The 25432-nt window shown below is 37.9% G+C and overlaps 3 protein-coding genes across 6 annotated transcripts; 1 reads left to right on the forward strand and 2 right to left on the reverse strand.

The window, feature by feature from the left end:
* Positions 1-5638: 5638 nt before the first annotated feature.
* Positions 5639-11018, reverse strand: cbr1 (carbonyl reductase 1). Its single transcript, XM_042501958.2, has 7 exons — positions 10910-11018; positions 9594-9709; positions 8463-8632; positions 8070-8177; positions 7595-7803; positions 7382-7435; positions 5639-6568 (listed from the first exon to the last, which is right to left on the reverse strand). Exons 2-7 carry the CDS (start codon positions 9704-9706, stop codon positions 6395-6397), a joined length of 828 nt encoding a protein of 275 aa, XP_042357892.2. The 5' UTR covers positions 9707-9709; positions 10910-11018; the 3' UTR covers positions 5639-6394.
* setd4 (SET domain containing 4) lies at positions 11015-23230 on the forward strand. Of its 3 annotated transcripts, XR_015778376.1 has the most exons (16): positions 11015-11115; positions 11441-11524; positions 11621-11716; positions 11851-11888; positions 12505-12593; positions 13428-13664; positions 13985-14044; positions 14698-14827; positions 15021-15195; positions 15303-15381; positions 15964-16044; positions 16226-16349; positions 17076-17400; positions 21565-21659; positions 21828-21943; positions 22830-23230. XR_015778376.1 is itself a non-coding variant. In XM_042502302.2 (13 exons), the coding sequence occupies exons 2-13, from the start codon at positions 11449-11451 to the stop codon at positions 17250-17252; spliced, it is 1362 nt and encodes a 453-aa protein (XP_042358236.2). In that variant the 5' UTR covers positions 11015-11115; positions 11441-11448; the 3' UTR covers positions 17253-18607. The 3 variants fall into 3 exon arrangements, 1 of the variants encoding a protein (XP_042358236.2); XR_015778377.1 differs by lacking the exons at positions 21565-21659; positions 21828-21943; positions 22830-23230 and adding an exon at positions 21405-21547; XM_042502302.2 differs by lacking the exons at positions 21565-21659; positions 21828-21943; positions 22830-23230 and having other exon boundaries at positions 17076-18607.
* Positions 18475-24618, reverse strand: cryzl1 (crystallin, zeta (quinone reductase)-like 1). Of its 2 annotated transcripts, XM_042502303.2 has the most exons (13): positions 24392-24618; positions 23467-23544; positions 22823-22895; positions 22666-22710; positions 21820-21888; positions 21083-21216; positions 20654-20765; positions 20376-20396; positions 19835-19933; positions 19582-19694; positions 19281-19386; positions 19152-19197; positions 18475-18960 (listed from the first exon to the last, which is right to left on the reverse strand). In XM_042502303.2, exons 1-13 carry the CDS (start codon positions 24461-24463, stop codon positions 18864-18866), a joined length of 1065 nt encoding a protein of 354 aa, XP_042358237.2. In that variant the 5' UTR covers positions 24464-24618; the 3' UTR covers positions 18475-18863. The 2 variants fall into 2 exon arrangements, with proteins under 2 accessions (XP_042358237.2, XP_042358238.2); XM_042502304.2 differs by lacking the exon at positions 20376-20396.
* Positions 24619-25432: the final 814 nt, after the last annotated feature.

Raw genomic sequence — 25432 nt, forward strand, 5'->3', positions numbered from 1 at the left:
AAACAAAGAGACAGAATGGAGGAGGCAGGAAGAGCATGCAGAGACACCAGATGCAGCAGGGAGAGGTATTAAAATGCTGTGAGCAGGACTCTTTCATGAGCAGCTTCTCTAAAAAGGTGTCATGTCATGCACTGCTTTACTGACATCTAGTGGTGACTATTATGAACTGTAGCAATACTGGTAGAGCATTAAACCAGTTAACATAATGCACCTCCACATTTCTCTAGTGATGCCGGCCAGTATTTGGCATAAACAACAGCTTTTCACTGATAATATAAAATGAAGAGGGGATATAAACAGTGTGGTGTTACTGCCGATACACCTGGCCACACAATAAAGTTTTCAAGTGTCTGGCAGCAGAACTAAAAGCCTGCATCTCCTATTCAAATAAAAATATTTCATGCACAAAGGTTACTCTCAGTAGAGGAGAGCAACAGCCGGCTTCATCTGTGCTGCTGAGTGCAGCTTAGATCTGCAGTTTGCTCACTGACGTATGCCAGAGACTCACTTATCTACCAGAGGTTGAAGCAACTAATCCAGATCTGGCAATATGGTCTGACTCCTTGTGGTGTGTCTTCATCACTGAGTCCACAGTGGGAAGGAAGGATGTGTTGGATGGGATTTATAAGCCAGATGCCCCAAAACCATCTTGCAGTGGAACCTGGGATGCAGTTTGAGTTGTAAATTGGGGACTCAGTTACATTGTACATTTGCAAACTGTGACACCAAGGTGAGACTGCTGCCAAACTGCAGACCGCTGTTCCAGACCAGCAAATAACAAAACAAGGCTAGCTTTTTGTGTGTCATGGCTGCATCTTCCAGCACCTTTGAGTCACTATACTGGGGTTTTTTTCCCGTCCTGTTACTGTTTTTACACCAGGTATAGAGACATGAAAAACAATTGACAGGTATTAACAAGGACAACACTCAGAATGACCACAGAGAGATGCATAGGAACACAAAATGATGACAAAGAGACATAAATCAACCTTTTAAAGAAACAGAAAATGACATGTAAAAGGTACAAAAAAGAGACACAGACTGTCTCAAACAGACACAGAATGACTATAAAGATACAAAATGATGAAAAAATACACAAATATACCTCAAAGACACACAGATCAACCTTTAATTCAACAAAAAAACAACAAAGACAAAGGTACTACAAAGACACATAAAAACAATCACAAAGAGACACAGAACATACTTATTGGTTCTTTAAACTCTCATAATGACAGTCTTGCTTTATTTTTGGGAAGTGAAATTAATGCTTCTGCTGGAGGTCAATCAAAAAAGAGTTTACCACTTTTGAAGGAGGTTTGTTACATGTGAGAGCAAACTTTAATTCATTCTTCATCAGTTAATGTCTATTGGATTACAGCGTCTTCTGTTGCACCACCTAATGACAGTTAAAAGTAGTGCACCCAACATAATAAAGACGCAAAGGAGGTTTTGAGAAAAGGATAAAATCACGGATAATGTGAGATAAAATGAAATGCTATGCACTGGAAAATTAAACCTGCAGTCATGACAACCAATCACATTTCAAATTCAACAATAGTTTTAACTTTTTGACACTGTAAGAAGGTTTGCAAACTCTGTAAACCCACCACGGTTTAGGTGGGTTTACTCTGTTCCCTGCAGCCGGGGATTTACCACAAACGTATCAATGAAAAAGAAAAATGCAGAAAATGTTAAGAAGCTTAAATCTTAATATTTGACAAGATTCTTGTGATTTTTGGGAGGATTAGTGTGCACGGCTGTGTCCCTTCATGCTGCCAGGAGAACTGATCAAAAGAGAACAACGGCCGGCTGTGGAAGGATTATCAGACAATTCGGTGCAATTACGGGGTGTGATACGCAGTCACTGAATGAGAGTCATGATAAGTTCATGCCTTCGTGGGGTGCCATCCTCTGATAAGCCATTTATTAGGCATTAATTGTTCTAAAAATTGCTAAATGATAGTAAGTCATTGATAAGAGGTCTTAAGTTTCTCAGTTTATAATAAGGCATCAGCAAAGGTTTGCCAGTCAACTGCAGTTATAAATATTAATAAATCATTAATACTAGATTCTAATCCATTAATTTTGCAGTTTTAAATGTTAATGAGTTGTCAGCAAATGGAGTTTTGGCCAAGATGCCCCGAAGCCCTTTTCCAGAGGGTCAGTGGTCAAACAGTACGTTGGAGGAGTCTTCCTAATAAATTAAAGAGTTAAAAGGACACAGCGAGTGTGATGCTGGAGGAGGATTCTTCACAACCTGACAACTCTATCAAAAAGTGGTAACCAATCATGAAATATTAATGCAACGGGAGGTTCAGTGCTTTCAGCTGCAGCAGCAGGTGTGCAGGATGACTGTGGGCTCTCAGCAGCTTGTTTGAGAGGAGTAAACGAAGGTTACAGCAAAGCATCTTTTAATTGGCGTTTTCAGGAGGACAGGCAGTGGATATGTCTCTTAGACCAATATATTATTTGATGATGCTGACCTTTAAATATTAAAGAAGCAAGTGAGATTTTGCTTACAGCAGATATGATGCAGTTGTCATCCACTTTTAGTTTTTTAAGTTTTCCTCTATATATGATAATTTTTCTTTGCATATTCCACATTCAGTCTGATCTCCCTGCGGAGGAGTGTTGCATGAGGACATGGAAACATGGGAAGGATGTGTGAATTGCTGGATCAAATCCCAGCTGGTACGAGGGAAGTGTAATGCAAAAAAGAAAAATACATTCACACAGGAGTGACATATTAAATAAATGAATACAAAAGAAAAAGGGGTTTTATGCCAACAACTAGTCTGGTCCAAAACAAAATTTGATGAAACAAAAAAAAACTTGAATATTAAAAAAAAAAAAAAAAAAATTGAAAAAACAAATTTCTGTTAATTATATGTGAAAATGTGCCAATGCATAATCATATGTCTTTATTTTACTTGAATCAGGGTGTATGGAGGGAAATATTTTATGGTGTGTATACAGTGTATGCTGACACTTTATAGCCTTTTATCACCCTAAAAAGAAAACAATGCCCATTAATATTTTTTATTTAATTTATTAATTTATTGATTAATTGATTTTATTGATAAAAAATCTATATTTATATTTATATTTTATGTGTACAGTAGTTAAAACATAAATGTTACCACTTGATGCATCGTACCAGATTATAGTTTAGAGCTACTTTCTATCTACAATCTATTCAAGTGTTTTCATAAATATTGACATATCTGTACTCATCTCACAAAACAGAAACAACACCAATTAAGTCAAATACTTATCTGTTCAGGTAAATCAATATCAATCAGAAAAACAGACTTTATCATGTTCTACATGTTAACAGTGTTGATCTCTGTGTGTTGCTGTATCACCTGTTGTGTCTCAGGTCTGAGGGAATTCCCCTCTGCAGCATCAATAAAGTCATTTTTAACACCGGCGATAATCTTGGTCACTGTGATTAACAGAGCATGTGTGTGTGTGTGTGTGTGTGTGTGTGTGTGTGTGTGTGTGTGTGTGTGTGTGTGTGTGTGTGTGTGTGTGTGTGTGTGTGTGTGTGTGATGGGGTTTCCCTTCGCGGATAGCAGGGATTAGAGGATTATCATCTCTGTCTCTCTCGCACCGTGGATTAGTTTTATCTACAAGGTAATCTGGGTTTTACTCTCGTCTGACAGGACTACAACTCCCACAATCACACACAGCACATAGCAACTCCACACAGCCTCCTGCAGCCTACTGCAGTGTTGACCCAAAGCTTTAAGAGAGGCACGAGAGATAAAGCAGGAAAATCTGGATCTCCACGGGAACATTTTGGTACAGTATGAAACAATAGGAACCTCCACCTGAATGAGATTTTCTGCTCTGTTTTGCTTTGCATTAATAAGAGCTCTGAAATTTGGATTACATAATAATGTGATGGAGAAAGGTGTAAAATCCATGTGCACATGCATGTGTATGGAGATGATACAAAACACCTCAGGGAAATGAGTAAGTGACATTTGGCTGCAGTGAAATAAGTGAATCTGTTAAAGTGATATTTCATGCCTCCTCTGATCATTTGAGCTTGCAAAGAAATAACAATGAAAGGAGCGCTGTAGCTGCAGTTAAGGACACCAAGGTTAATATTTATTCATATTTCTATATTATTAAAATTCAATTTGAGACTGCGGAGGGCTCGGCTGGAGGAAGTGTGGCTCCCAGGAAGCCAACCAGTACCATAAATTTTTTGTTATTTTTGTAATTTGTTAGAAATTAAAGAATTACCTCTTTAGTGAGGCTTCATGAAACTGAATTTGGGGAAATCTGCAACAAGTAGTAAATGTATATTTCCCAGAAACACCCCTCTTTTGTTTAAATGTCTATATTCAACTCTGTATTTTTATTTTCATTCATTTATCTCAAATGCTGAACAACCCGTGTTTTATATTTGTTTTGTTTTTTTTGACAAAAGGGGGAAAAGGAAGAAGCAAAAGAAGGAGAAAAAATGTTAATACTTCTGACTTTTAGACCTCCTTTATTAAAAACATGTCCACAAGCACTAATTACAACACTGTTCAACTAAGAAAAAGGAGGAGTAGAAGGAGGGGAAAAGGCAGAAGAAAAAGATGTAAAGGGAGAAGGAGGAGGAAAAAGTAAGAGAGGAAGAAGGAGGAGGAGGAGGAGGAGAAGATGAGGGAGAAGAAGAAAAGATGTTTAGTGACAGTGACACCTGACTTCAGATGAATCCTGGGGTTTATTGCATGTTTCTCTCAGTCTGCAGCTGCTGTAGATCAAACCCACTCAGCGACACATAAACACACGTTTCTCATAAACAAAGTCACGTTTGTGTCACATGTCAGCTCTATTAATATCTCTCCAGGGAGACTGCCATTTATTGTTGGTTGTGTGTGTGTCGTTATCTCTCTCCATAAACGTGTCTATAAATAGGAAATGCTCTGTGCCTGCCAGATACTGCAAATCAAAGGCAATCAACTTCACCTTTCTATCTGTTTTTTATAAGAAATGAACACATCTGATACTTTTCAATGCACATGTAACATCCCAGTTTGTGCTTTTCTCTCTCAATATAAAAATGTCTGCAATACAAATCTATTCTCTAATGAGATGCACACCTTGACCACCAGGTGTCACCACAGCTCAATGAATCTGTCTCTTGCAAACAAAGAATACAAGTTACCAAAGGAAATATGTTATTAAAATATGCAATATTTAAAATTAAAAATGTGACTTATTTATTATTTTTCTTTCCAGAAGTTTGCGTTTCAGACATTTCACCAGCAAGTACATCTTACTTCTGCTTTTGTTGGAGCCTTTTGTACTTAAATACTCACAAAAGCAGAAGTAAGATGTCTAAATCCAAGAAAAGGGATGAATCAAACTGTGGAAATAGTTTTGTCTTTCCCCTGATTGTTTTATAACTCAGGTCTCATATTTCAGAGACACCAAATTCCCTTTTGCTTGTCAAATTATATTTAATAAAAAATATATATTTAAAAAAATCTAAATTAATAAAATGTAATGTCCGTTTGTGTATTGTCCTGTTCTGATGTTGTTTCTGTTAATTAACATTTTGACAAAATATTTAACAATATAATTGTTATATTTCACATAAAAAGTCTGTGACGTCTCAATAAAAAACACCATGTTGCAGAAGATATTGCCAGAAAAGCATTTTATTTTCTTTGATTTCACAACACTGAATCCATTTCATCCAGTTAAGGCAAATTTTTACTTTCCATTGTAAAAAATATATATACAAATGGTTATACTGGGGACTGTCCCTTATTTATGAGAGGGGAGGGGTGATGCAAAACAAGGGCGCCACAAAAACAGTGGGAATTGAAGGGCATTTTTTGTTAAAATCTCCAAACTCACACCACTTACCATGGCCAGAAACTGTGAAATATGGTTATTTATGATACTGAACGGGTCGTCCATTTTTTCCTCAGTAACTCAAGGAGGCTCAAGAAAAAATATTCTCACAGGAAGGATCATAATAATAAAAAAAATGCACAACCCTCAGCCACCCCTATGCTCTGATGAGTAAAGTACAGTCCCTACTGAAGCAAATGATCAAATGAAGTGTTATAAAAAATACAGTGATTAGCCATCACTTATACAGATTGATGCATGATTACTGTTGCCTGTAGCAGATTCACACATTCATATTGTATCATGTCAGTGTTCCCTGAAATGAGAGTTATTTTGGTTTAATGCCCATTTAACGTTTGGTTAATCCTCTCTGTGTTACTCGACTGTATGATGCTTGCGGCAAATCTTTCAAATGTCGGACTATGTACCTTTTTGGAAAAGTATTTTGTAGGGAAGTTTTTTGGCAAATTAATGGTGATGTTGAAACACTGACAACACACAAACACACTCGCAGGTCCCTTTAACCCTTTCACCACGGCTGAACTTCTTTATCGGAGACAAACTTCCCGTGAGGACCTGTAGCTCCCGGCGGCAGCAGTGCCAGGTACACCGGAGTGATAGCGCCCTCGTCTGGTGACTTGGGGGCCTTGTCACCGGCCATGTCGGTGCGCACCCAGCCTGGACAGCAGGCGTTCAGCAAGATCTGTGAAAAACAAGAAATGCAACCATGAATTCTTGAGTTATGGCCTAAAACACGTGTTCTGTAAGGTCACAGTGACTTTTGACCACCAAAATCTAGTTCATCCTTGTATCCAAGTGAACGTTTGAGCCAAATTTAAATAAATTTCTTCTAGTTGTTCTTAAGATATCAGCCTCACAGGAATGGGATGACAAATGGAAAACCCCAAAATATTGTGCTAGAAGTGAGACTTTCATTTAAAACATAAGCAAAAAAACTGATAATCTGATGATTTTGTGTATAAAATCCTTCATTTGTCTCTGGTGACAAATTAATTTTAGACAAGGCTGTTTCTGCCTTTACTTTCGTCCCTGATATACCAGAAGGCTTGTCTTTAACAAAGTAAAGCTGCTAACAAATTGCCAGTAATTTGATGATAAACACTTTAATTCCAACAGATCCTTCACAATAAAAATCCCCCATTGTTTTGTTAAATTAAAGCTTTAATAATGACGTTGCATTTAGCAACTGCAACTTAACAGACTTGTGAACGCAGACACAGAGTTACCGTTTGGGTTGTGATTATGTATTTTAAACTGTTTTCTGCCTTTAATAATACTTACACAACCCAGAGCTGTCATAAATATTCCTCCCATTCATTTAGTTGTTAAAGAAAATTTGTTGTTGAGACAAATAGGAAAAAGTACAAAAACAATACCTCAAACGCTTCTCGAGCGTACGATGAACATTTAGCATTATTTCTAATTCTTTGTCTATTATGAAAAGTGGTTCAGAGTAGTTCAAAGATGTTTAAAAGCTGTTTAATTTCGTCATTACCCCGTCATTTGGTCTCTCCTTGGACAGACGACGAGCGTGGATCATGGACAGGGTCTGAAATACACACAGACAAACATATTTAATGTCTCTGTAAAAGGAAATATGACATTAGAGAAGCATTTCTCAAATAAACTCCACCAATTTTTTTCCATTTTAATTTCTGTAAATTTGTGTTGCAGCTCCACAGATGAGACAGACACTGATGGGTCATACCGTCAGTCCACACTTGGACACGCCGTACGCCGTTTCGGGCCAGCCGCCCTTCTTGTGCTCGTCCTTCTTGGTCTGGTCGACGAACCGCTGCATCAGTCCCTCCAGCTCCTCCTCGGTGATGTCCTCGCTGCGGAAACGCTGCTGGAGAGCCGGGCTGCACTGGTTCAGAGTGCGGGAGCCGACGAAACTGGAGACGTTTACCACTCGACCTAAAACACACACACAAAGACGATGTTTAAAGCCTTTAACTGCTTATTAAAACACTCTGTGTGTCTCACAGCATGTCAACGTATTCATCGCTTTTAAAAAACAAAAGGTCAAATGTTTGGCCCTGAGAAACAGCTGCTTGGGAACATTTGTGCAGTATAACACCGTCGCTCTGGCTTTTAAGCGCACCTGCTGCACATCTACCTGGAAAAGAATGTGAGGGTGCAAAAAATGTGACGTGCACAGGCTGGACAGTAGACTTAGTCACCTCCAGCTTTGATGAGCGGCAGGAAGTGAGTCAACATGTCTCTGGTGGCGAAGAAGTTTGTCTTGAGGGTCACCTCGGCCTGGGTGGCAAATGGAGTTGTGTCTGCATCTGAAGAGAAAGAGGCGTAGAGAGAAGGAGATGAAGTCATTGTTCATATTCATAGTCGCAACTCCAAACAACAACAGTGAGGTCAATTTATGCCATTTCTTATCTCAATGAGTGAGTCAGTAAAACAAGCTTGCAAACTTAAATATGTAGTATCAAAATAATTTCTCTTATGAGATGCACCACTGATGTTTTTTTCATGCATTTACACTACCATCTCAAATGCATTAAGTCAAGTTTTTTAGTGTTTCACCAAACGTATTTGCTTTAATAAAATCTTAATCCTACGTTTGAATGCTATCCCAGCATTGTTGACGAGGACGTCCACTCCTCCATACTTCTGTTTAAAGAAAGCAGCGGCGGCGGTGATGCTGTTCAGGTCGTTGATGTCCAGCTGATGAAACAGCGGCTTCAGTCCCTCTTCACCCAGATTCTTCACCGCTGCCTCACCACGACCGCTGCAAAACGAGCAAAACGTCTCAGTTTGTTTTACTTTATTCTTTTAAGACACAGGTGTGTTGGGGAAACCTGGGGCAAGTTTTTTAAGTGCTTAAAGGTTACAGCTTTGGTTTTTCCACATGAGGTTCTCTTTTTAAAAAACTGTTTTCTCTGTACATAGTAAATTAATAGGAGTAATATTCTGATATAACATAAATGTCTGCTTAGCTAAAAATCTTGCAGGTTGAAATGTTGCACACAAAAGATGTGTTTGGTGTGCAAAACCTTTTAGTGTGCAGACTGCCTCTTCTTTTCCATAGAATAATAATTTCCCACAATATAAGTGAAATTGTTGTCCTTTTTCAATTGTCATGTTTCCCTGTTGTAGAGGCTTTTACATAAAAAAAGAGCTTTTTGAGGAGGACTTTAACGTTTTAAAACCTGAGCAAACTGACTCAGTTTCTTTAAAAAAAAAAAAAAACAAGGAGACAGCAATAACCAACTTAAGAAGAAATGACCTAAAAATGATCAAAAAAAATAGTAAAATTTTACAAACAATACTTGAAAATTAGTTACCAAAAAATAAAATAAAAAAAAACAAAAAGAAAAAAGATCCAGACCTGAATTTTAAAAATTATGATAACTACAATTTTTGGACATTTGGACATTTTTCCCTAGCATTTTAAGAAACACAATTCTAAATCTATAAAATCTTGCAATTTGTGAGACATTTCATGCAAAGTTGCTCAATGCCTTTTTTCCCCAACGTTTCAGAGGAAGATATCAACACTAATTTGCTAAAGGTTCAAAGGTTTCTGTGAAAGGTTTCTGCACGCAGCACAAGAAAAGTGATATCGATCCAGGCTTCAAAGAGTTAAATAAATACACAGAAAGACAAAACAAAGACACTTGTCAGTTGATGACGCTGCATTATGTTGAGGTCAAAACACCAGCCTGATCCAGGTGTTTCCAGGTACCTACACGTCTCTGGAGGTGAGGTAAACGTCTCCTTGGTAGCTCTTACAGAGCGCTCGGACGATGGCCAGGCCGATGCCCTTGTTACTGCCTGTTACGATGGCAACCTTGGTGGACATGATCTGTCCAAGGAGAGACATCAGTCAATTAAGTCACATATTAAATTAATAATTTACAATGAAAAAACAAACTCTAAGTTCCCACCTTCTCAGCACAGAAAACTGTGTGTGTGTGTGTGTGTGTTTAAACAACTATCCAAACAATAAGAAAATGAGTCAATAATTTTATCAGACATGCAGGAGATGGAGAAAATATTTGCTGAGTCATGGTGGCAATTTCAGAGACAGAGAGCACTTTTTAAAAATTGTTCTTTAAATTGTTTGTAACCGATTATAACTGGAATTAAGAAACCAAACATTGAATTCATAGTATTGATCATAAAAACACTTTTAATCAGATATAAGACATTTATAGTGGTAAGTTAAAATATGATAATGTTAAAAAAAATCGCTTTATATTGTAACATGAGATGGATTATAACACATTTAAAATCTCTACCTTATCAATAATAATGGCCTAATAATAGTAAAATAAAATAAAAAATAATTTTAAAAAAACGCACAGTCATGCCACCCGCTCAAGACGTCTTATGACCTTTACCCCTGAAACTTATATCGTTACATGCAAACTGGTTTTACAAAAATGAATGATGTATGTCCATAAAGAGACCGAGAAGAGATCAAATTTGCTGAGTCATGGTGACAATTTCAGAGACCGAGAATTTTTCTTTATATAGCTTTTAACCCATTATAACTGGAATTAAGAAACCAAACACTGTATTGACAGTATTATTGATCCTAAAACACTTTTTAATCAGATATAAGACGCTTATTGCGGGAAGTTACTATATAAAAACAACATTTTCATCTTAAAATCTCTACATTAGCTTTAACAATGGCCACATAGTTGTTAAAAAAACGCACAGTCATGCCACCCGCACAAATACAAACTTCTATCTTTACATGCAAACTGGTCTTTAAAAAATACGATGTATGTATACATTGCAACCAAATGCAACTATGTTGCAAATAAAACTGTAACGTTAGAAGTCGCAATTCAAGATATTAGTTACGAGTTTGTTATACATTTCAGCTTTAACAGAGGACCTTTCACCTGAATACGTTTGAGTTACATAACGATAACTGGCTAACGTGAGCAAATGCCAGTTAGAAGAAAATGCAATCAAATGCCGATAATAAGTATTGTTTTTTATGTTTTCAAGTTGTTATCTATCTATATGAGGAGAAATGCGGGCTCCTTACTTCGTGCAGGTCTCTCGGTGGTGCAGTGAGGAGAGGAGTGAAGGTCCGTGCAGGAAAAATGGACAAAAAAAGGGAGGAAAGCTCGAGGTTTGCTGCGCAGTGTCTGTGCGCATACCCGGAAAAACAAGTAAACCACGTGGGTTAAGGAGGAACCCACGATGGATCCGCGGTGCAGCATCGAGAAAACAGATGACAATAATATCTAAGTATTTCATGTTTATCGCTCTCTGTATATGTTTGTAATGTATGTAGCTGTAGTTTAACTTTGATGATAAGTACACACAAATAGGCAGAGTTTGATTATTACACGAATATACACAGTTTTATTAAATACCACATTAATAGTTTGACATGTTTAAGACAGACTTGTTAATCTTGTGAGGAGTTTGCATCTGTGATAGTGAGGATGTTCATTTTCACTCCACAGCCACAAAAAGTCCCCAAATGCTGCAGAGAGTTTGGTAATGCTGTGAGGTTGGTTTTCCATGACTCTGAGCGTCTTTTTTGTGTGATTGTGTGTGTTTGGTCCAGGTGGGATCATGAGGCGTCGCAGTCACCAGGCTGGACGAACTGCGAGGAGGAGGAGGCAGAAACAAGACAGCGCCGTCCAGTCGAGTATAATCTGCAGCTTTTCCTTTTTTTAAATGATGCTTCAGCATAGACAGATCTCTCTCCTGAACTCTCTCATCGCCAGTTTGTGTCTCTCTGCAGTTTCTCTGTGTCACCAGCTGCAGTATGTGAGACTGATGAAGTTTCTTCACCAACGGGGATTCACCTCAACGCTGCTGCAGCCAGCCCTCTTTCCTGGTACCTCTCTGATGTCCTACTTTATTCTACTTTAGTAGAGACGATTAGATAAAGCTCTCACTGCACTGTGTGTGATAACTTCATTGAAGTGCAGACTTTAACGTGTGTGTTTGTGTTTGTTGTTTCTCATGCAGACACCGGTAGAGGACTGCAAGCTCTCAAGACCATCAAAGTAAGTCTGCCAACACGAATCAGTGCATCTGACTGGATAAACTACAACACAATAATAATAACTTGCATCTACAGTTTCTATTTACTTCAATGTCTGTCATAGAAAACACTCACTTTTCTAGAGCTATTTAATATTTTTCTCTGTTAACAAACTCCATGATGCACCTTTCCTGTGGTGTGCACTTACATGTATTTATAACTATCTCAATGATAACTAGATCTCCATTGAGGCAAAATAATGTACATAAAACAGAACATACTTTTGAATGAATTTTGAAATAATCTTTATTTTGTGCATTGAACAAAAACAAAAGAAAAATAACAAGGAATATACAAAACCCAAACAATAATCTCAATAAAAGAAATATAAAAGCCACTTAAATTTAAATATCACATGTTGGTACATTCCCTTTTTATATAAACAACTTCCCAAACTTTATATACAACCCAATACAATATAAAGTTTAAAGAAGGTGATTAAAAATCACATTGGGTCAGGCGATCGTGTTATAACTTAGCTGCTTTTATTTCAATTATTCTTTTTTATCAAAGTTTTTTTTGCTCATAATTTTTGAGAGTTGCAGTTTTCTCGTTATCTGTCTCTGTTCGTGTGTCAGCCTGGCCAGCTGCTCATTTCTCTACCAGAGTCCTGTCTCCTCACAACCGCAACTGTTCTGGACAGCCACATGGGACAGTATATCAAGAGGTAGACACACGCACAAACACACGCACACACATTCATATACAAGTGAAACAATTCAAAATATCAGAATATGGCCGGATAAAGCAGTGGTCAGAGCCACTTCTTTAAAGCTGCAGTGTGTTATCAGGGTGCAGTTTGTTTCGTACTGAATTGCATTTTAACAAAACAGTCAGGTAAAACACGGTAAGTAAAAGCGTAAAGAACATGTGAATAAATAACACTGCAAATGTGCATAAAGATGCCAAGAGAAGTTAGTGTCTGATTGGTTCCCACGACAAAAAGCCCGTGGGATTTCTCTTTTTTTTAACGTCTGTTTATTGTTTTTTCAATTATCAAACAGGACAGATGGAAAATACATTTTACAAAATGCTACGGAAATGTGAGGAGTTCACACATACAGACGTAACTCAACAAAAACAACGTAATATGAAATATGCAGCATAAATCTTAATGAAAACACGGGGTTGCTGTACATGTTAATTATTGACAGCAGACTTAACCTGGTAGCAGCAGTATTAAGTTGGGAGGATTATTGCAGCTTTGTTCGTTGTGATGACGTTCTGTAGTCTCCTTTAGCCACTTTTAAGCCATCACCTTTCTAGAGACACATAGAAGCTTCAAAACTTAGGAGTGGGATATTTAGTGACATTTTATGTTGGTCAGCAAAAAGTGAAAGTCTCTTAAGACCTTATTTCGGGCTTCCAACCAATGAACCCATTAACATTAAGACGAGGGAAGCAAAATGCAACAATTTTAACTCACATTTGATTTTTTTTTTTAGGACTCATTCCTGCACCACTTTATTGACCCAAACTGTTATTATTTTTGTCTCCCCAGCTGGAAGCCCCGCCTCTCTCCCCTGCTGGCGCTGTGTGTCTTCCTCGTGTGTGAACGGCACCGAGGCGAGGCCTCTGATTGGTTCCCGTACATTGACGTGCTGCCCACCTCTTACACCTGCCCCGCATATTTTAGCGATGAGGTCATGGCCGCTCTGCCCGGCAGTGTGCGGAGACGGGCTTCAGAGCAGAGGGAGGTGGTGCGAGAATTGCACTCTGTTAATCGAGACTTTTTCAGGTTAGTGCCGCAAACAGCAGCCTGGAGCCGGTTATTCAGGTTACGTGGAGAGATGTGAACAGATTACAACTTGTACGGCAGAGTTTACTTGCACATTACATAACATTTCTTGTAGATTTGTAGATTTTGTGGCGTTCTGACTCTCTGCATTTTGATGATAGTTGTCCATGTTATGTTGCATTATTTATTTTTATTTTGATATGCAAGTATAAACCTGAGGCTTTAAATATACATCCCAACAAGTGAAATACTTCAAAAGACACATATAATTAACAATGTTTTAATCATCCTAAAATGTAAGTGATCTGTTCTTGATCCAGATCCCTGCAGCCAATCCTGAATCAGCCCGTGGAGGAGGTGTTGACATATGAAGCACTGAGGTGTGATCATGTTAACACACACACACACACACACACACATGCAAAAGTAAAATTTAAGCCGTTACATAATCTTGACAGGCGTGCAAAGTTCCATTTTCTTCTCAGTGGTATGTTATTTATTTTGATGTACATTTGTTACCTTTTTAATCCTTAAACACCTGGATCAACATCAGTCAGACTCCTTTCATGAGCATTTAAACCCCGCAAAACCAAAAAACGGCTTTGATTTCTTTCAAAAGTAGCAACTTGGCAAGAAATATCCTGTTAACTGTAAAAAAAATATTAAAAAGATGACAAGGAAATTACAGATTTTTTGATATTATCAAAAAATGAGGGAAAATGTCCGATGTTTCTGTCTTTAAAATTATTTTACAGAAAAAAAAACAGATTTTTTTTTTAACACTGAGGTCTTTTTTTCTGTAGGTTTTTCTCTTTTTTTTTTTTTTTTTTTTTTTTACTTATTTTAAGGTAATTTTCAACTTATTTACTAATTTCTTGATTTTTTTTTTCGCAAATAGCAGTTAAGCCAATTTGCTCAGGTATTTAAGTGTTAATGATAAATCACAGAACAAACTGTTTTTTTGTTTTTTTTTATGGCAATGAAAATCTTCCCGGGCTAAAGTTTGTTGGACTGTTGGTTTGTCCTCCTCCAGGTGGGCGTGGTGTAGTGTCAACACACGCTCTGTCTTCATGTCCCACCCATCCAACAACTTCCTGTTTGGACAGAACGATTACGCTTTAGCTCCCTTTCTGGACCTGCTCAACCATCGCCCTGATGTGCAGGTAAACTGTCGTTATCACTTCTTTTTCACTCACTATTTTTTATTGTTTTGTGCCATTTTACATACTGTGCATATATGTGCATGTATGGATGTTGATGGTGGTCAGACTTGTTTGCAATGACTTATTTTACTTTATTTGTTAAAAAAAAGACAATAAATGCAGTTAAAAAAAATCTGATCATGTATTTTCTCAGGTAAAAGCAAGTTTCAATGACGTGACAAGATGTTATGAAATCAGGAGTGTTTCCGGGACACTCCGCTACCAGCAGGCCTTTATCAACTACGGTTCCCATGACAACCAGCGTCTGATGCTAGAGTACGGATTTGTTGCCGCCTGCAACCCCAACAGCGTGGTCTATGTGGAGACAGGTGAACCACAGAAGGAAATTGTTGGGTCAGTTTAATATTGTATCGATACAGTTTAGGTCATGTGAAAAGTTAACCTGAAGTTTGTTGGTTTCACTGTTGTCCCTCAGATGTCCTCTGTGAGGTTTTAAGAGGAGACAGGAGTTTGGATCAGAAGATGAAGTTTCTCAGAGAAAACAATTTTCTTCAGTAAGATTAATTTTTATCAATGTTACTCCTGTCATGATTTTGGAAGCAGATGCTGTGTGTCTTGCCTAAAAGGGGAAGCCTTGTGTCAGCTTTAAAGGGATAATTCGCCTCAAAATCCATTTGACATTGCTGTTGAGTTTTCAAATAGTTTTTTTGGCACTTTGAGCTCTAAAAGCAGAGTACCATCTAGTTCCATTATATTGGAGAGAAGGGAGACACCTCTACGGCTGATATCTCCAACACTGCAACTCTCACTAAAACAATGTCGACTGATAAAGAGCACGATAGGTAAGAGGGAAAATATGAATTTTTGATTCAGGGGTGAACTGTTCCTTTAATCTCATGGACACAAAAAAACACATAAGGCATCCCAATTAATTTTTTTTGTTTGAGTGTATTTAGAGTAGAAATCCATCATTACATTTTTTGTCTGTGTTTGGAACATAATTGGGTTTTCTAAGCTGAAACAGATAAATTACCATGCCTCGCATTATCTCTGAATTTTGCACAGAGCTGGACTAAAATAAGTCTAAATTTGACACTCCAACGTTTCCTCCCAACTCTGATCTTTTTCTCTGTCAGTAATCTCACTGTGTCCAGTGAAGGTCCAAGTTGGAGGCTGATGACCGCCCTCAGACTGTTGTCCCTGCCACAGACACTGTAGTAAGTCTCTCATACACACACGCACACACACACACGTTCATATTTGTGCATCAGTATTAAAAGAAAAGCTCCTCTTGCTCATTCTGATCTAAAACTACCTTTGTGTCCTTCTGAATTGGTCAGTATGTCAGAAGTGTGTGTGGATATTAATGATTTATCAGCTGTGTGTTTGTTTTCATAGTCACCACTGGAAGGCAGTGTTGCTCGGCCACATGGTGTGTGAGGAGAGAGAAGAGTGGAGCGTCCAGACAGCAAAGACTCTCTGCCAGCGACTACTACAGGACACACACACAGCTCTGGATAAGGTGCGCGCGCACACACACACACACACACACACACACACACACACACACACACACACACTCCCCCAATTATCAAACTTTCGACCTGCAACGTATGCAGGGTCCCCACAGGTCCTTACAAAGTCTGAAAGGGATTCAATTAATTAATCTTAAATTAATTAATACATAATAAATTGGAATAATTTGACTTAAATTAATCTTTCAAAATTCTTCAGAAAGCTCAGACATGGGAAGTTTGATTTTATGAATCTTTTTTCCTGAATTGAATTTCAAAATAGTTGGTAACATCTTTCGTTTTTTTGTGAAGTAATTTAATAAATTCTTTTTCTTAAACTCGTCATGATTGAAATCCAAGCAGTGGGATCTCACATGCAGAATGAGAAACACAAAATCATCCAGAAAACAGACCAGAAATGTCAGATATTTTCCGCCTCTGTTGGTAAAACAAGTAGATACCTTTATGATAATATAATATGTTCAGTGTCTTCCACTCTAAAAATGGTTGTTTTCCCAACATTTAACATAGATAACACAAAAAAAGTCATGTTTTATGTTACAATAAAAATTTGGGCAAAACATAATTTTACTTAAATTGTGGTTATTAGAAAATTGGTCTTAATCTTACTTCCAAGTGGCGTTAAAAAATCGTCTTAAATCCACCTTGTTTTGATCTGCAGGATCCCTGATATGACCCGATTTTCTAAAAATTGCTGTGCTGTGTGTGTTTAGATCTCCGGCCTCCTCCAACAGTGTGACCAGGCAGTCAGAGAGCAGCTAGACGTGGTCACGTCACTGCGACAGGAGGAGAGGTGCATCCTGGGAAGCTGTCTTGAGGCACTGGGAGACACGCAGAGACAGTCAGATAAACTGCTGTCAAGCCAACCTGACGATGACGCTGTGAGCTGACATCTGATTGGTGCCCTGCGAGTCGCTACACGAAGCAAGCTCACTGGCTGAACTGGAGATGCTGGAGGATCTGTGGGCTCCTGTTCTGCTTGTGGACCAGTACAGCTGACAAAGCATTCCCTGCAGAGCGTCACAGATCTGACTCCAGGTATGCTGAAAGAGCGTCTGCTCAGAGAGGGACAGTTATGCTGACATCAGCAAGCCAAGTGAAGGTCAAAGATACAGCGCACTAAAATGACTGTAAAACTCTTCTTTTAACCTTTCGGACTTGTGTCAGACAGAAAATGGTGAGGACATTTTTAGTATAAATTTAAGAAATAATTTATATTCTGATTCAGAGCTACAGTACAGTTCCATTCAGGAGTTTTGTTTGAGACTTAATAAGAAGTCCAGAGGACAAAAACTGCACCATTATACAACAAGGTTTATGACAGATACTTAAAGGTCCAGCGTGTAGGATTTAGCGGCACATAATATTTGCAGAAATTGAATATAATATGCATGTTTTCTTTACTGTTTCTACCTAAAAATAATAGTCTTTGCATTTTTCTATCTTAGAATGAGACATTTTTATCTACATAGGGGGCGGGTCTGTCTATGGAGTTTTAGCGTCAGCCCCCGTACATAGCAGCACCTCAGAGACCAGACAAACAGCGTCAGAAAACTATTTTTAACGTAAAACTGCTTATTCAGTGTTTTTAACGGTTTAAATCTCTAGGTTTGTTTGTTTTCAAGAGGAAGAGACCTCCTGAAGAGTAAATACTGAAGGAATTCTAATCGGGAGTTCATGTTTTGGCACATGGGAGGAGCTTCAGCTCTTTGCAATCTGCAGTCCTCACAGATAGATTTGGCTTTGGGTTGTTTTGGTTTGATTGATTGATTTCAAACACATTTCAAAAGGAAATAAAGAAATTATAATGTTAAAAACAGACAAACAAAAATGTAGGAACTACAATTAAAAAAGAGGCAAAAGAAATGGTCAAATATGTAATGAAATTTACATATTTGAAAAGGAATGAGAAGTAAAAACTTACATTAATCCAACCCCTTCGACAGAAGTCATTGAAGTTTAATTTACTAGCTTCCTTATTCATTTAAACCGTGCCACTAAATCCTACACACTGCTCCTTTAAATTGCAGTTCCTATTTACATTGTAATATGAAAGCCTTATGAGCAAAATATAAAATTTTGCTGCATTTACAACGAAAGAAAGAATTGCAGTCATCGTTACCGATGTATTTATTGAATCAAATGACGCTTTGTGAACTCTCAAAGAAACATGATGCAACAAACAATGACCAGACAGATTAATGTGAGTCGTCGCATTAAAGTGACATGAAACCGTCACACATCAGGAGCCGATCAAAGGTTTTTTTGTTGTGTTTAAAGTGTTTGGTCAGAGCTGACTCTGACCTCAGGTTTTAATATGAGTGTGTTTTTCTCAGTTTTAGCTCATGATGTTTGCCTCCGTTCCACATAATGTGATTTTTTAGGTTTGAGGCCCAAAAAATAATTCACACACAAAAATCACGTTTTTTAATTGTTCCCTTGTCAAGTTAACCAGTTGAAACCCAGAGGGTAGGATTCCTGTGGATCCCGGACGAATGTGTTCAGAGTTGGATGACAGCCTTTTCTTTCTGGTGACGCTGGACAGTCTCCATGGCAACTGTGGCTTCATAGAGAGGTACCGCCTCCTCAGGCTGAGGTCTGGAGAGACAGATTGAAGCAAGACAGACAGACCGACAGATTGCATTTGACTTAAGATAAACTACAGTGTTTGCATCTTGAATACAGTCAGCTGTGATTCTTTATTTGCAGTTTTGGTCTAAATGGTCTTAACTCGGTTTGGTCTGACTCCCCTTTCGACCCTGCTAAGTGGTGGTTTTGCGATGAGTTACCTGAGAACTCCAGCCGCCATCTTCTCTACAATGTCCTTCAGAATATCTGACACAAAGCTGTTAAGGAGCGAGTTGATGCTCCTGATCATGTGCGTACTGTTTAGATTAAACACCGAGTGCTCAGGATACGGAGGTATCTTCCTTGCTGCGCTGATGAAGCCGTCCACACTTCGTGGTTGAGGAAAGACATGGAGGCTGATTTTAAGTACAGCAGTCTGCAATCTGGAGGATCCAACTGTTACAAAACAAAAACACAGAACAGTGATACAAAGGACAACAAAACTCCCTTCAAACATTATGGAAATAAGCCTATTAGAAATAGATTTAAGCTGTAATATGTATTCTGTCTATTTAACGGGAGATTTTGCAGCAGAGGGATCCTTAAATAGCCGATATAAAGTAATGAGTGTTGGGTGCAGCTGTGACTCACCTGCAGGTCTTTGTGGGATGTGACCCAGTGACCCCCGACTCCCAGCACACTGATGATGTCATGTTTGTGCGGGAAGAGCTTCGTCTCCTCTGACTCTTCATCATGTAGACGCACTATAAACACATACAGCACAATGTTCCTTTATGATGTTTAATAGAAGGTTTTGATCCGCAGAAGCCTGAAGGCACGCTGGCAAATTTGATGTCGGTTTTTATAATCATTCACATGTTAATCGGAAGAAAAATGCGTTTACCTCCAGAGTCTATGACTATATCCACTCCCAGTCCTCCCGTCTCCTCCAGAACCACCGGCAGCAGGTCCGATGAGTCATTATAAACTGGAATAACCTTAGCTTTATACAAAAAGACACAGCATAAGTCAGTCCGGTTCATAATACATTTAAAAATTTAAGAATCTACTAACTGAACACTGGTCTCAATGCCAATCTTTTTTTTTTTTGCATAAAAAATATCTAATTGAAAGTTAATTTAAGTTGCAGTGGTTGCAATTTTAATGTTACCCACATGGTGGCAGCAAGTTTTTAGGTTTATTTCAAGGTTAATTTTAAATTCAGTCTCCCTTTTACAGCAATTACTCAGAATTAGACATTAACAAGGTCTTATCTAGGAGTGATGTGAAATTAACTTGGTGATTAATGTGTCAAAAGTTTTCATCATCTACAGAACAATAAAACTACAGCTCATGTTAATTTGGCCAGCAGATGCAGTTATGAGAAGACAAGCAGGAATGAAAGCATGTAAGCCAGTTAGAAAGACAGAGAGAAAAAATCTCACCTACTAAAGGCTCCTGAACACCTGAGGAAAATAAAAAAGGGGGAGAGAAGAGCAGAGGAAGATGGGAAAAAGAAGCAAAGATTTTTAAAAAAGAGTAGAAGAGAAGCAAAAGAGCATGAAAGGATATGAAAAAGAAGCGCTCCATTCTGTGGTTTTATAGAGAATACATTTAAAATCATTTTACAAACACTGAAAGAAGATTGGGTTAAAATGTACATTACTGTCAAGGATACAAAGAAAGTGTGAACTAGAGACGTCACACGTTTGGCCGTGCGTACCTACGCTCGGCCGAAGCTGCTCCAGGAATGTGTGTTTTTGCGGTGAGTGAGATGTTGTTAAAACCTTCACTCCGTGGTAACAAGCCAACTGGATGCACATGAGGCTGAAAGACTGAGGAGGGAGAAGAGACGGGGACGTTACTATCACGCAAACAGAGATTTACTTGAACTCCTTCGATGCTGAAATACTTTTTGAATACTTTTTTTTGTTTATATAGCACCTCTCAAACAAATCAAATGCAATTTAAAGTGCTATACAGTTCGAATGAAGAAAAAAACAAGAACATATAAAAGTGGCTTTTGTCTTACTATAAAATATTTATAGTAAGACAAAAGCCAGACTAAAAAGATAGAAACTACTTAAAAAAGAGAGCAGGGCAGAAAACGATTGCAAAGATGGGGAGAAAACTACCACTGGTTTTTACATACACTGGCTCCGTCCATGACCAGGAGTGTGTGTCCGGCTGCCATGCGAGCGTGTGTGTGCAGAGCAGTGTAAGCAGAGAGACCGGCACGCAGCGCTCCGGCAACACACACCGAGCTGAGCTTCTCTGGCTTCTGAACTGGAGAACAGAAACACACACACATGCATTAATTCAGGTGGCTTAAGTTTAAAGATTTGGCTTTGACACAGATACACAGATGTGTGTATAAAATCTGAGCAACATGATCAAAATTCTGCTGTAAACAACGGTGTATTATAAACTGATTTCAAATGATTTTCCAGCATTCCTGTCTTTTCTTGTGCAAGGCTTCCAAGAAAGTACATTTGGAAGAGCGTCTGTGCACGTCAGGTGCTTTTACACAAAGTTCAGCTCCTTTCAAAGTGTGAGCACCACTTTAACGTACACGCGGTGCAGATGAAAGGCTGACAGAGGATTCACATCAGAAAACCACTGCTGTCTTTGAAGGTCGAGTGGACAACAGTTTGACCTTTCAGATGAAGGGGACGTGACCCAGGCTGCCTTTTTGTGAGCTGACTTGTCACAAGATGAAAATGTCAAAGGTAATGACTTAAAAAAATGTGTTATTTGACTGTGTTGTGAAAATGTTTGTTTGATGATAATGTTGGATTGAAGCAGCAGAGTGCATGCTATGAGACCTTTTGTGTGTGTGTGTGTGTGTGTCTGTGTGTCTGTGTGTGTCTGTGTGTGCGTGCATGCTACCTAAATAGTGTTCATCTATGTCAATGACATCGCACAGTCCGGAGCAGGGAGAGTCCAGAGGAAGAATACCTGGACAGGAAAGGCTGATGAGACGTGGAAGGACATACAATCTTTTTAAAGACAGGTACTTTAATGTTGTGGTGATTTTAGCGGCCTATGTGGACAAAAACACCAGCGTTTCCATGACACCAACACATCCTGTTGTAAAGATCTGGATCGGGCTCGTGCATTTGACACCTGGATCAGATTTAAACTTTTGAACTCTGAGCAAATCGGCTTGATTTTTTTAAACATGGGAAAAGGCAGCAACTTGGCAGGAATTGTCAAACAAGAAATGAGTAGATTTAGATTATCAAAATTAAATATTTAAAATTATTTCACAGAATTGGATTTTTTAAGCACCTTCCTTCTGGTATTCTCGTTTTTTTTTTTTACTTTCCTCTGTTTTTGTTTGTCTTGTTTGGTATTTGCTGTTTTTTAGCTAAATTTCTTTATTAATTTCTTGCCAATTTGGGGGTCATTTCCTCTTGTTTCTCCTTGTTTTTTTCATATTTTTGAAAGAATCAAGCCAATTTGCCAAAGTTTCAAAGGTTTTTGCAGGATGCATATGTCCTGGCCTCTTTTCTGGTAAAGTACAGAATTGATTTTAAAATGATTTATTGCTTTATTTTTAAAGCAATGCATGGATTCACAACTGTCTACATTTATGATCCCCAAATCCACCTCCCGACCCCGGTCAAAACTGAAATGTGACTGAGTACTTTGAGTTGTTGGCCCTAAATTGTGGAATAGACTTGCACTAACAATACGCAGCAGGTAGATCAGATTTATAACAAAAAATCCTACCTACAACCTCATCCTCCGGCTGGAAGAAAGACACCTTATCGCCCACTGCAGGAAAAAATTTAAGAAATTTAAAGTGGTCCTGACAAAAGGTCACTCAATGCTTCTCACATGAATTTATTTTGAACAATCATGTGGCACAAAACGGTGTGTTTGCAACCTTGCAGGACGACCCCGGCCACCTCTCTGCCAACAGGAATTAAATCTCTCTGGATCCCCACGTCGTCAAGCAGCTGGAGCGCAGGACGGAGAGCAGAGAGAAGAGGAGTCATCAGTGATCACTGAGAAACTAACAAACAAAACTACAGTTTCAAACAGCCTGTCAGCTGAAAGATAAGTATTTAATGTGTGTGTTACAACAGATCAGTGAAGGCCTGAAGCTGGATGGACACATGCAGAATATGAACTGCACAAAATGAGAACTTGAAGTTTTTTAATTGTATTTTACATTATTACAACATGTACTGGTTAAAGTTAAGTTTTTGAGTATTTTTAAACATCAGTCCCTCCATAAACTATATATTTGATTGCGACATTTAGGACTGAGTGGCTTTTAAAGTTAACTCTTTCATCTCTAAAGATTTCTGGATGATTGCTTTTTGATTGCTAAATTTTGTTTTGTTGATGTTTTTATTTTGCGTCATTAATGTTGTATCGTCGATCACTGAATTGATGTCCAGATCAATCCAGATCAATCTACCTGTGAATAAAGTGATTCATCAGTGACAACACAAGAAAGTTTCTTTGGTCTTGAATTGCGGCTTTCTGTTCTTCTGTCTGATTATTTATCTTTGACTTAAGTACCTTGAGGTCCAGTGGGCTGAGTCCACACGCCTTTACCTGAACTCTGACCACATGGCTGCCTAAAACCTCTGGGAGACTCTGGAGAGACACAAATGCACAAAAAATGAATACAGACACAGAGAAACAGTGCTTTAACCCTTTGAAACCTGAGCATATTGGCTTGATTTCTTTTGAAAACACTGGAGGGCGACGAGCATCTTAACAAAAACTTGTTAGAAAATTTAGCAAATATATAATTATAGTAATTATAACAATAATTTTTCTGAACATTTTTATCTAAAAAAAAAATTCAGCTAATTTTCAAATCAATTCCTTGACACCTTTGACACATTTTTTACAGTTTGCGGGACATTTCTTGCCAATTTGCTTTCCCTGTGTTTTTGAAAGACATGGTAACACCGTTTTTTTGTTTTTTTTAGGTTTTAGAGGTTAAAATGATTGTGAAAGGCATCTGAAAGCAAGAGTTGATGTTGATCCACATGTTAAAGGGTTAAACCTTTACACGGTGTGAGCGGGGAGACGCAGACAGCTGAACACACCAAAGTCTTTTTACTAAAGCCAATAGATTTCATTAGAAAACACAAATACATGTAAGGCAGGAAAAATAGATGCATTTGAAGGTTGTCAGCAGTCAATCATTCAGCACTGTTCTCCTCTAAACACTGTAATACACAAAACACCACTACCGAAACATCCGTCTACACATTAGAAATCTTATATTATTAAGGTGCCACATTATTATTATAAGGAATAGTAGTAGTAGTATTACTATCTTCAAATATGGACAGATTTAATCTCTTCTGCACAATAATGAATGTAGCCACAGTATCACACATGCAGATTGGTGTACTTTGCTTTTTCTGAGCTAATAATGTCACATAATAACAGATTTCTTTCGGATTCTAAAAATGAGACACAAACTCACCGTTTCCTGAATAACGAACTTGGGCTCAGCATCGTCCACACCAGCTCTGCAGTACAAACCTTTCATGCTCATATACCTTTAATTTATGCAGCTACAAGGTGGCAAAATATTAAAGTCTGCTCGACTATAATCTGCTCATATATCAGTTATTAATGTTTTCCTGATGTTGCTACATGCAGCTCAAATGACTTGAGTCAGCTGACCACTTCTTCTTCTTTGTTTACATTTTTTTTTGCTTGTAGTAATAAAAAACAATACACCGCCCTCTACTGGAAATTAGGGGTTACCATATCCCAAAAGTACTGTCAAATAGAGCAGAGAAAAACGTTATTATTCATAAGATAATTTAAAACACCTGAAAGCCATGTGCTCCTTGTTTAAAAGTACAGATAAGTCACCAGAAAATGACTTTGACAGAAATAAAATTCACCTTTTACAATATTGCTGAAGTCTTAAAGGATCTGATATTTGCTGTTCTTGAGTATCAAAAGTAATTTATGATATTGAATGTGCGAAAATGAGAGTTCAAGCTATTGCTAGCCTTATACAGATTATTATTTACTGTAGTACATGAAAGATTACTGGGGCAATCTTCTTTTAATGATTTATTTGCAGAAATTACATTTTTTGCACTCTCAATCATAATCTTCATATATAATTGCAGATAGATATTATACCCAAAATATGCTTATATAGATGCATGTCAAATCGTTTTTAAAGACCAAAACCACTCAATACCAGTTTATTCTATATCTCAATTTCAATCTCAAAATTTTGTTTTTGTTTTTGTGTTTTTATGTTTGCACAAATGAACCAGATATAGAAGCCAGATATCCAGACAAGAGAAAAAATGTGAAGTGTTTTTCAACCCCAGGAGTTCATCTTAAACTTTTAAAATTTCAAACATAGACTAACTCTTAAATCGTCCTTTACTTTGAAAAATAATTGGCCCACCTCATTATAATGGAGAAAGGATCATGAATTTTCCGCCAGTCATTCAGGAAGGCTCCAGAAAAAAATATTTCTAGCTTTTTTAAAGAG

This window comes from Plectropomus leopardus, chromosome 13 (genome assembly GCF_026936395.1).
Source record: "Plectropomus leopardus strain MGB_pleo_1.0 chromosome 13, ASM2693639v1, whole genome shotgun sequence".
Classification (NCBI taxonomy): Eukaryota; Metazoa; Chordata; class Actinopteri; order Perciformes; family Serranidae; genus Plectropomus; species Plectropomus leopardus.